This window comes from Pocillopora damicornis, chromosome 3 (assembly GCF_964200805.1).
Source record: "Pocillopora damicornis chromosome 3, jaPocDami1.2, whole genome shotgun sequence".
Lineage (NCBI taxonomy): Eukaryota > Metazoa > Cnidaria > Anthozoa > Scleractinia > Pocilloporidae > Pocillopora > Pocillopora damicornis.
Window position 1 is genome coordinate 18,691,201 of NC_142672.1, and position 12,500 is coordinate 18,703,700.

The 12,500-nt window shown below is 37.5% G+C and overlaps 1 protein-coding gene and 1 pseudogene across 1 annotated transcript in view; both read left to right on the top strand.

Annotated features, from left to right (window-relative positions):
* The window catches only part of LOC149048653 (uncharacterized), a 3,341-nt gene extending 1,310 nt beyond the window's left edge, over positions 1–2,031 (top strand). The window contains exon 2 of the mRNA XM_089198750.1: positions 1–2,031. This exon is cut by the window's left edge and continues 836 nt beyond it. Coding sequence (XP_089054876.1) covers positions 1–1,634 — 1,634 coding nt within the window. The 3' untranslated portion in view covers positions 1,635–2,031.
* An 8,766-nt stretch (positions 2,032–10,797) lies between these two features.
* Positions 10,798–12,500, top strand: part of LOC149048654 (uncharacterized) — a 1,856-nt pseudogene continuing 153 nt past the window's right edge.

Below are 12,500 nucleotides of genomic sequence, written 5' to 3' on the forward strand. Positions count from 1 at the left end.
CTACCTTACCCAGGGATCAACGAGTTGATGGGGTCTACAGAGACTTAGAGACAATGCTAATTATGCTTAGTCAATTTTACTTTGAAACAAATGAATTTAGAAAGGACAATGACAAACTTAATTGGTTTGGTCACAAAGAAGGATCCTTTAAAGTGGCAATTGGGGGGGATGGAGCACCCTTTGGGAAGTGGGATGAGTCAATGTCCTGGTTGGTGAGTTTCTTAAATGTTGGGCCAAGAGTGGCTAGCCCAAATGACAATTTTCTTTTATTTGGTGCCAACTGCAAAGAAGACCACCCATGTGTAGAGCAATTTACTCTGCAATTAACCTCCAAGATTGAAGCAATTGAGAAGAAAACATATACAGTGTCAGAGAAGCAAGTAACCTTCACTTTTGAACTGGTTCCCTCAGACATGAAATTTCTGGCTTTCCTTAATGGGGAACTTAACAATGCTGCCACTTATTTTTCCAGCTTTGCAAATGTATCAAAAGAGGACTGTGTTACACTGAATGGAAAATTTGGGCTAATGAATGATTGCAAGTGGAAACCATGGCCATACAAAGATAGATTAAACATTGCCAAACAGGTAGAAAGTTTTAAGGCAAAGCTTCCCTCCAGCCTTGCAGCCTCAACAAAAAGAACAAAAATCACCAAATTTATTGCCAGTAATAAATCAAGGCAGGAATTTCAGCCACTGATTGGAAAGTTGTGTGATAAAGAGGTTGTAGAGCCCCTTCACCTTAAAAACAATGGGGTACAGCATTTACACACAATGCTATTAAACCTAGCAATTTCTTCAAGTAACCTCCCACAGAAGATCTCCAGCCTATCAGACCTATCCCCAGCATGTGCAATGTCAAGGTACATGAAGGCACTAGAGTGTGATGTAAAAGCTGGACGTTTGAAAAAGCAGCTAGGAAAGTGGATGCTGGAAGATAGGTCTAAGGACAAAGACTTTTCTTACAGACTGACTGGAAAGGACTCAAGACTTATTTTGCATGGGTTTATGTACCTTGTGAATGCCATCAGGGGGGATTCAGATGATCCCAAATTGCTTATGAAACTTTTGTTCATTGTTTTCATTGCAATGAAGCTCAGAGATTGTGCCTCCATTTTTTCAATGTACCACATTACTCAGCCAGCCATTGATGAACTCAAGGTCTTAGCTCGGGATTACTTCACAGCAGTCACACTCTTCACAGGCACTGTATCAGGGACAGTTTGGAGCATTGGACATTTGGTCCCAGTTCACACCCAGTGGGTATTTGAGAAATATGAAACTGGATTAGGAGTGAACACCATGCAAGGGAGGGAAGCCAAGCATGTTCAAATTGCCAGCTATGCAAGAAACAGCCTTTATAAAGACCGCTGGAATCAGGTATTCAGGCATGATTACATCAGTAAACTTTGGCTCCCTCTCCGCCAGCCATCTCTCTTGACATATCATCAATCAAGAGACAGCCTCATCCCCAATCGCATTACCACAGATGCACAACACTTTTGCTCCTGTGGGTTTTCCAAAGGTGAACACGACGACAAATGTTTCTTTTGTGGTCATAAATTCATGGATGAGATCAAGAAGTCTGTTGCGGAGGGAAAGCCTACTAGAGAGTGTTTGAAGTACTTGTCTTAACTTGGTCGTGGCTTAGTCTTACAAGCCTAGTGGCCCATGACTGCCAGAGCTTATCCCAGTTTCCGTAGCATGAAGCAACTATTGTCAGGTTTCCCTGACAGTTTGCTGGTACCCATTTATACTCCTGGGTGGAGAGAAGCACTATGGAGTAAAGTGTCTTGCCCAAGAACACAACACAATGACCTGGCCAGGGCTCGAACCCGGACCTCTGGATCCGGAGTCCAGCGCGCTAACCACTAGGCCACCGTGTCTCCGACTAACTATAAATCGGAGTCAAAACATTGTACCAAAGAAATAACAGAATTGGGATCATGTGTCAGACACTCTCCGGCTACCTCAATTATTTTCATAATAATAACAAATTCTGAGAGCGTGAACCTATTTTAATAACCGGGAAAGAAATTTTATTTTAATTAATACATGCATGCATGCATGCATGCATGCATACATACATACAGACAGACAGACAGACAGACAGACAGACAGACAGACAGACAGACAGACAGACAGACATACATACATACATACATACAGACAGACAGACATACAGACATACAGACAGACAGACATACATACAGACATACAGACATACAGACAGACAGACAGACAGACACACATACATACATACATACTTTTATTGATGCTCCCTAGAAAGGGTTTTTCAGCTAAACACAATACAATTACAAATACAGATTTAAATTTAAATTAATTAAGAATATAAATGTAATTATAACTATAATAAATGTCAAAAATATTCTAAATGTAACGAATATTCTAAATGTACAGTGTTGTTAGTAAATCTGCTTAATAGTTTCCTTAAGAGAATAATTTTTATTGTTAGGAGTCTGCCAGAGACTGTTCCCCTTTTCTATATTTTAATTCCACTGAGGGCATTGCAACAATAACATATAAGACAATTAATGTACCCACAATTGTGTTAGAAGTGTATAAAATCATAAATATAACATCTATTACATATATGTTGTTGTCTCGACTCGATTACAATTTAAGAATGTACCACTGCATCCAATCAATACTGGAAAAACAAACTGCTCCTGTTTCAATGCTGAATGATGCCAAATGCATTCCAGTACCCGTAATGGAAATTAAATTGTAAAATTTCCTCTTTAAACTTGTATCTCATAATTCCATTCTTCCTGTCGTCAACAATAAGTTTTACCACCCCTTTTCCAGCTCCTAGCTCCTTTGTAAATGCTTCGCAGTCCTCAAATTTATTGAACAAAGCACACAGTCTTCTCATATTTGTGAATGTTATTGTCACTGAACCGGGTTTCTCCGAAACATCTACACCATAACTTGTGCGATTTACGATCCCTTTGTTTAATAGACTGAACACTTCCTGCGGCATCGGAACATCGAAACAGATCACCCAAGGATGGATTTTACTCATCCGTGGAGTAAGGCGTGTATTAATTCCATTCTTAGCTCTTATCATTGTTCGTTCCAACATTGGATATACATGACTGATTTCATGCTCGTGTCGATAGCGAAGGGGACCATATTTTCCTTTCACAACAGCTTCGGCCAGTTTCTCTAGTGCGTTAAATGTCTCATCTAGATCTTTCAACTTGTGAACATTTGAAATCTGGCGTTCGAATTTCGATTTCTGCCGCTTTAATGCTCCTTTGATCCCATTAAAAAGTTCTTCTTGGTCAGGCTCACTTTGGGACGCCATTTTGATTTGTTTGTGTACATGGGCCCAGACCCTGCGCGGCCGAAAGAGTTTGGCCCAATTTGAGGTCAAAATTTCCAAGCGTGGTACTAGGTTTTCAAAGAAAAAAGTCACCCTTTTTTTGCCCAATGAAAGGCCTTTTAAGAGCAATTGTACGGTAAGAGTCGGGGTAATTCTGAACAATCAAACTGGTTTGGCTTTGACAATTCATTTTCACTTACCAAATACAGAATCAGGGCTTCATGTCAACAGTTTGGTTTGTTTATGGCATTAACTATGCTTAAAGTTCCATTTTGCAGGGCCTTAGAGGGGCATGGAGTGTTTGTGGCAAAAATTCAACTAACCGTAATAAGCCAAATTTTTCTCAAGTGATTTTGATAATTGGGTCAATAAAGTAAATAATGAAATAGGTATGGATGTTATGCAAGAAGGCAGGTAGATACACTGATTTTTTGAAAAATGGCAATTTTGGTTGTAATTTTGACATTAATATTGACCAAACTCTAGCCCCAGGCTCCTCTCTGTCCAATACCTTGAAGGCAAAGTTACATGCATGAAATGAAAGCTCTATTATAGAAATATTCATAGTCAAATTCATTTGGCAGCACAATTTACCAGTTGGGTTTTATGGCACTTTCAAAATGACCCCTGAAAGGCTGGATTTTTTGTACTCAAGGGGCAAAAAATGAGACCCCCCCTGAAACTCTAAAACTTAAAGTCAGAGAAGTGAGCCAGATTGGCTTTTGAAATATCTCATGGCAACCAACTTCTGTGCCAAGTTTCAGCCAAATCGGTTGACCACAAGTTTTGGCCCCTGGAACACTTTCTCAGACAATGACACTTAAAGCATAGGCTGTTCTCGAAAATGATTTTCTGGATCCTTACCTTTATTGTACCTAACAGATTGTATGATTTTAGGCTTCTTTTGTTTTACTAGTTTCACCCCTTTTTTAAGTTTGTATTAACGTGGCTCACATTGACACTCAGTGACATTAATACTGATAGGGTCATCGTCAGGATTGTCATCAAAGCTTGTTTCTGGTAAGAAGTCATAAAGACCTGTGACTGATGACCCACTTCCACTCCAATCAGCACGTTCATCTTTAACACAGTTATAACATGCAACAAAGTTAGCTAAACACAACTTTTCTAACTGTTTTGGTTGCCTTTGATAATGCTTAATTATGTTGTCAGATTCTATGTCAGGTGAACTGTCTAACAATTCCTAAGGCTTATCCAGTTTCTTTAACAAAAATGTCTTGTCATCTGGAGGCGATGAGCTAATAAACTCAAAATCATGGGAAGATCTTCTCATGAACATTTGTGAAACAAGATAAACAGCTTCTTGGGCACTGATTTAAACTGCATTCAGAAATTTGTTTCCAATGTGCCTCACTCTATTTGTAATATCTTTATTACTGGATTGGGCTTCTTCAGATGCCTTTTCTAGAAGCCTGCTCATACCTCTCTGTCCTTTTGTAATGTAATGCTTTTGATAATCTTGTGTTTTATCCTCCAGAACAACTTTATCTGTTTGCGTATGTAATTCATTATTACTTAGTGTGTCAGAGTTTTCAACAAATTCACTCCAGTCTTCATGGGCACTAGACTGCAAACTTATGTTATCTAACCAAGCATTTTGTACTTATTTACCTTCTCTCTTAAATAAACCACTTGTGTCAACAAGATATTTTGCTGCATCTAATACTTTCTTAGGTCTAACACTCTGAAACTGGTAATGATGCTTATAGCTCAGATGCCTTTTAAGTTTTTTTGAAATGGTTTGTGATTCATTGACGGGCCTTGGCAGACAGTGAACAGTTGAATTTACATCACTTGGTACATTAACAATGTTTCCATGAATTGACAACTGGCCACCTCTTGGTAGCTCACGAATTTGCATAAATGGAATATGAGGTGATATAAGCCGTTCTTCTCATGGTGTTAAACTTAAAAAGTCAGGTTTTTGAGGGAAACTCATTTTATTGGCCTTAGAGAGGCTGGGAAGCTTGTCTTTCCTAAGATTTGAGTCGCAAGCTCTGCAAATCCATTCAGTATTTTCTACGCTTCTAACCCCAGTAACACAAGACTCAACAAGATCTTGTGAACATGCCTTGCACCTGTTAGCATTACATTTCACTACTGAAGACTTGTACCACAACTGGTCACAACAGGTACATATGTATTCTGGGTCACATTTAATGTTTTTGTGAAACAAATTTATTATTCTTCCCTGTTTGTAACAACTGATCATTATTAGTTGATACATGTGATGACTTTTGTGCATTTTCAAATTGATTTTCATCGCCTGGTATAGCCATATTTAAATAATTTAATAGTTTGAATTTAGTAGTTCTCCTGACTTTAGCATTTCTGTTTATTTGCTTACTGTGCTCTGGGTTATTTGCTTTCCGTTTCCTACAACTCTGTTTATCAATTTCTTTTCTATGTTCTGGATTCTTTTCTTTACGTTTTCTCTGACCTGTTCTTGATTCTTAACTTTTTATCTTCCTGATGACTTTTTTGCAATTTCCTTTATGTGATCTGGGTTCTCTGCTTTCCATTTCCTTTTTGACCTTTTGCCATTCTCTCTTACGTGTTCTGGGTTTGTTCTTTTTCTCCCTAATTGTTTTAATATTGTTGTACCTTTGCACAGAATTTTGATTCTCTCTTTTTCTAAAATCTGCATTAGCTCTTTTTTTATGTATTCTTTCATGTAACCTTGATCAGCTCTGCGCTTTTCATGTTTATCAATTATTCTTTTTTTTTCCAACTATACTTTGATCACACGTTTTGTCGTTCGGTACCTGACAGTTTCTCTTTTCTACTGTAGAAACATAATGAGTTTCACTCATAGCCAGAAATTCCATACAGTCAGCGGTTTGTGTGGCAGGCGCGTAAATTTCGGTATTCAAGATGGGGACAGACAAAAGCATTCTGAAGGCTTCTATTGGAGCCTAAATGCTCTCAGTTCAGCAGATTTTATGGAAAGTCGATGGAAGAGAAAAAAAGGACCTGGCCCTTACTATCAAGTGGAAGGAGTTTTAGGCTGCAGGCGAAAAAAAGGAAAGATAAATAGGACGTCAGCTCGAAGCAAATGACGTCACTCAAAAATTGATATTCAACAAAAACTTGTACATAATTTTTAACCACACACACAAACAAGTCTTATTTGTAATTTTTTTTTTTAATGAGTACCTAATTTGTTGGAAAGGGTACACTTCCCTTGAGGACACTTGGGAAGTGGAGGAAACCTTAACGAAACTGCGATAAGGTAGCATTTGGCCAGTCAAAATTAATTAACATAAAACTTAATTGTTTTATTATACTACTGCTTGTTCTAACACCAGAGTCTGGTCTAACACGAAACAGTTCGAGAGACAAGAAGCAATCTTATTTCTGTTTTTAATTGATTATTGTGTAACTTTTTTGCATAAATAACTGGCCACTTTACAAGTATGTTAGATAATAATTAATTCCAACTATTTTGTTTAGGGCATTTAGAACATCCAAATCCTCAGAGGAAAGAATTAAAGAGGGATCTGATTTACTGGCAGTTGCTATTCTCCAACATCTCAAGAGCAAACATCAAACAGCCTCAGCCACTAGGCCACGCTCGCCTCCTGAAATCATGCAGCCACATGCTGGCGCAGTGGTAACCTTTGGGTAACCTGTGTATTACATTGTAATGTCCAACAGCACCCTTCAACACGGCTATCTCAAAGTTTCTACTATAACTTTGGTCATTTTGAATTATAAGAAGCCCTTGATAGCGGAAACATGGAACAATTACTAAAAGACATGTCCAAGAATTAACATGGCAGTAACAGAAGAAATAAGAAGCAAGTGCCTAACTGACAAAAGCAATTATGAAGTACTTTTAATATGACTCCTCGCTGACCAAGCTGCAAACTACTTTCTACTCACCACTCCTAAATGAGTGAACGTCGACCATAGAGACTTGCAATGAAAACTCTGCCCCATGAAAGGCTAGCACAAGATCTCCAAAATAAGACATCTATCACAGCTAATAAAAGGAGAAATACCATATGTCTACTCAACAAATATAGGTTTCCACTGCGCCAGCATGTGGCTGCATGATTTTAGGCTAAGTAACTTTTAGCGTTCCTAGTGTTTCTTAGTGTTTCTTAGTATTTCTTTTTCTTTCAGTTAGAAGTCAAATTGTTCTAAGTCTTAAATATGCTAGTTTACTCCAGGAACAGTCTCATTTCACTGCATAACTGGTACAAGACCCTTAAGAAGCTCTCAACGCAGTTGTTCGACCAGTATCGACCAAAGTTTGGGAGAAGCTTGCATTTCATAATTTTCTAGCTAGCACAAGAGGACAGCGAGGCAGAAACCATCTCAGAAACTGAAGGTCCATTGCTACAGTGAATTTTATTGCTAGAAGTGATGGAGCATCAAACTCAAGTCAAAAAGGATCGAATCGTTCGAACTTATTAAATATTCACATTGATACCTCTAGAGCCATGACCACGACAACAACAGAACATCAGTGCAAAACTTCTAATCTCCCAAAGTCTAGACTTAAAATTGAAAACAAGAAGTCATTTGCTGCAAGTGCAGGAGTTAATGCGGGAGAAGGATTATGATGTCTTGGCTGTTTCAGAGTCCTGGCTCAACTCAACTGTCACAAATGCCAAAGTTGAAATAGACGGATATAAATTAACTAGATTGGACCAACTAGGAAAGACTGGAGGCAAAGTGTGCTTATATACTCGCTCATCGCTCGAAGTTAATCGGTAAAAGGACGTCTGAGATTTCGGAGTCAGGATTTCATCAGTTATGGATGCAGATTCAACTGAAGAAACCGAGGTCTACGTTACTTTGTGTGGCGTATAGAACTGATTATTGTCCTTTACCTTGTTTTGTCAACAATTTTATGGACAAATATACTCAAGCGCTTACCTTTGGGAAAGATATACTTGTTGCTGGTGACTTAAACTGCGACATGTTGAAACCACATTCTCCTCAAGCTAATGCCCTCCTTGATTTGTGCAACAGCGTTAATTTAAATCGATTAATTAAAGAGCCAACACGGGTGACTGAAAATTCGTCAAATCTTATTGATGTGATTATGACCTCCAGCAACAATATAGTAGAAGAAAGTGGAGTGGTCGTATCTCACGTCAGTGATCACTTTCTAGTGTATACTTCTTTGAAACTCAAGTAGCCTAAGTCTCCATCTGGCTCTGTGAGTATAAGATCCTACAAGAATTACGATTGTGATAAATTTGTCGAGGATCTCAAACAAGTGTCATGGGATGAGACTGCCTTTGTTGACAATGTGAGGGAAATGCTGGATCACTTCAACACAAATTTTCTCAATGTGCTTGAAAGTCATGCCCCTATTAAAACAATGAGGATCAGACCCTGTTGCTGCCCTTTTGTCAACACAGAAATAAAAGAGCTTAAGCGTGGCAGAGAAGGCTTATTAAGAAATGCCTGTTGCACGGGTATGCCTTTGGATTGGGAGTTATACCATGATTTACGTGAAGAAGTGAAGACTAAGTTAAGCGAGGTGGAAAAAGGATACATACAGGAAGAACTAGAGCGCTCTCAGAACACCAGGTTGAAGTGGGAGGTTATTAGAAGTTGTATTCCTCGCAGGGAAACAACTCAGCAAGTATACACAAGAGACTTGAAGGAGGTTGCAGATGAGTTCAATCAATTCTTCACTTCTGTGGGTGCTTGGGCCTCTGAGCCTTCCAGGTCCCTGTTGAACATCCACAATCTGGTCCCTCTACTGGTCATTGTTCCAGATAATGAATTCTCAGAAGTGGACAAGTTTTGTTTCCATCCAGTGTCTAGTAGGGAGATTCAGAAGATTGTGATGTCTTTACCATCAAACAAAGCCCCAGGTCACAATAAAGTGTCGACATCTGTACTTAAGGATGCTCTTCTATGTATTCTTCCAATTCTTATAGTTATTGTTAACCATTCCTTATTAACCTCAGTCTTCCCATCAGCCTGGAAAAAATCTGAGGTTGTTCCATTATTGAAAGAAGGGGACCACAAGATTGCTAATAATAATTGCCCAGTCTCACTTTTGCATGTAGCATCTAAAGTGTGCGAGTAGCTCTGAACCAGCTGGCCACCTACATGAATAACAACAGGCCCCTCACTAAACATCTAAGTGGCAATAAAAAAATTACACTTGGGCAAAACACTAAACATTATGACAACGGATAAGGTACTGGAAGCAATGGATTTAAAGAAATTGACCCTTGTGGTCCTACTGGATTTGTCAAAAGCCTTTAACAGTACTGACCACCACAGACTTCTCTCCAAACTACAGGCTCTTGGAATTGGTCGTACTGCATTAGAATAGTTTAAAAGTAATCTAACTGGGTGCCAAAAGTACGTCAGGATTGATTCTGAGACCGCGAACCTCGGCCCAATCACTCATCAAGTTCCAAAAGGCTCGATACTGGGGCCAGCCCTCTTTAACCTATACATAAATGATTTACCTACCATCCTGGAAAGTAGCTTATTGGAATCATTTGTTGACATCACTTTCTGCCTTTCAGAACGCATGCGATTCCATATTTCATGCAATCTAACATCCTGCCAATAACAATGCTCTACTTCAAACTTTCATCAATCTTAATGCTTGATATAACCACTAACTCTGCACCTAAAAATATCTGCAATCTTTTTATTTCTACACAAGACATACATCAGTATAATACCCAATCAGCATCTTCTGGTAACTACTATATTAACTATTCTAGGCTTAATCATCATAAAAACTCTTTTTCTATCGTTAGGGCTAAAATTTGGAACAGTATTCCCGAAAGCTATCGAAGTCTACCGAAGCACATATTCAAAAAGAAAATTCAAGCATTACTATTTGCAACGCTAGGAAGTTTGGATAGTTATGCTGACACTAGCACTCTGAAATAAAAAAGGCATCTTAATTATAATTCAAACATAATATATTAATTTACTTTTTATCACCTTTTCCCTCTTTTGTCAAATAATGTATGCAAAATCGAGTAATTGCATAATTCGTGTTTTTGTAATTCATGTTGTATGTCCTTAACACCGCCTGCCTAGATTAGCTCGCTATTTGCAGGAGGTGATTATTGTACAAAGATTTTCCTGCAAACTTAATAAACTTGAACTTGATCAAAAAAAAAAAACAAAAACAAAAAACCACTCAAAGCTGTACTTGTTGTTTCCGGTCAAAATTTAGTAGACATTTGACAAATTCGAAATCTGGAATGTAAACGTTTTACGTGGAGGCAAGAAAATCCTTTCATTCAGAGAAGACTTGAAGATATTAATGGTATTAAGGTAGATAATGAAGAGATCAGATTAAGCCTTTTCGCAGATGATTTAACTGGTTTTTTGAAAGATAATCTTTCGCTTCTGAACTTTCTTAAACCTATAGAAGATTACGGGACTTGTTCAGGCCTGAAGATTAACCACGATAAATCAGAAATAATGATATTGGGTAATTCTTCTACTCTGCAACAAGACAATGTCGTTTCATGCAACTTAAAAATTAAAAAAGCTGTTAAAATTCTGGGAGTGCACTTCACCTATGATTTTCGATTGAAACAAAAATTAAATGTTGATGAATTAATTAGTTCCACTCAACAAAAACTACAAATTTGGAGGTGGAGGGATTTGACGATTATCGGAAGAATTCAAATCAAAACGTTTATCATTCCTATTTTCCTGTATCACGCGAGTTTGATATTAGTAAATAGGGAATTTGTGAAAGATGTGAACAAAATTATCTTCGATTTTATCTGGAAGGGGAAGGACAAAATCAAACGCTCTGCTCTTATTGGTGACATTGAAGAGGGGGGACTTAAAGCCCCACATTTAGATTCTATAATAGAGACTCAGAGAATCCTCTGTTGCAAAAAGTTGGCAAGCGATCAACCGAGCAATTGGAAAAAAATTGTACTGCATTATCTTGAACCTGTGGGGGGTAAACTTATTTTATGTTGCGATTTTGATTTGAAGAAATTGCCCATATAGCTTCCAGCATTTTATGAAGAATGCTTTAAAAGTTTCGCAAAATGTTCTGCAGCAACTCACACAAGTATACAGGATCAAATAATAAATTTATTTGTATCAGTGGCAAATCTGTGTATTTTAAAAATCTCACAGAAAAAGGATTTCTTCCAATAGGGGATCTAATCTTGGACAATAACGAATTTATCGTTAAAAGTAATTACAAGTTGAGAGAATTAAACACCTCGCCGTTAGATATATTTAGACTTATTTCTGTAATAGACGCCTTACCAGTTGAATGGCGTGAATCATTAAACACGCTTGCTTCTACAGCTGACGAACCTTTCAATTTGTATAACGAAATTAAATTAAGTTTTAATGACAAAAACGTTTTAATTGAAACAATCATTTCAAAGATTATATATAAAGAACTTCGAAATAGAATCATCATTCCACCGACTGCCCAACTGAATTTTAATACTCATTTTGTTAATGATGTTTTAGAATGGAAAGAGATTTACAGCTTGCCATTTCGTACTTCCTTGGACACAAAATCGCGTGAATTCCAGTATAAACTACTTAACAGGTGTCTTGTCACAAATTCTTTTTTAAACAAAATTGGTATTATTCCATCCCCGGTGTGTTCCTTTTGTGGTGAAATGAACGAATCCTTGGAGCACTTTATTTCTTGTCGTTATACTAAGGATTTCTGGGCTGAGGTAATTAAGTGGTTCGATAATCAAGGTGTAAAGATAAAACACCTCTCTGAAAAAGATATAATGTTTGGTATTTTAAGGTGCCAAGACGAATTATTAATCAATCATATTTTAATAATTGCCAAACAGTATTTATATTCTTGCCGACAGAACAAATCTCTTCCTTCAATTAAAGTATTAAACCTCAAAATTAAAACGATCCACCAACTCGAGACAATGATCCCAAAATCAAATAACCTAAAAGCTCATAATATGAAATGGGACAAGTACAAAAATTACTAGATGATATAGAATCTCATGTTTGTTGCTGCATTGTACTAGTATTATATTTAGAAGCTGAGGAGAGCTAAGAGGAACTGTGGATTGTGTATGTAGATATATGATGTACTGTGTCTGTCTGTTTATGTGAATTATGTTTGTTTATGAAAAATGTATGTAACTTTGAACTAATAAAAATTAATAAAA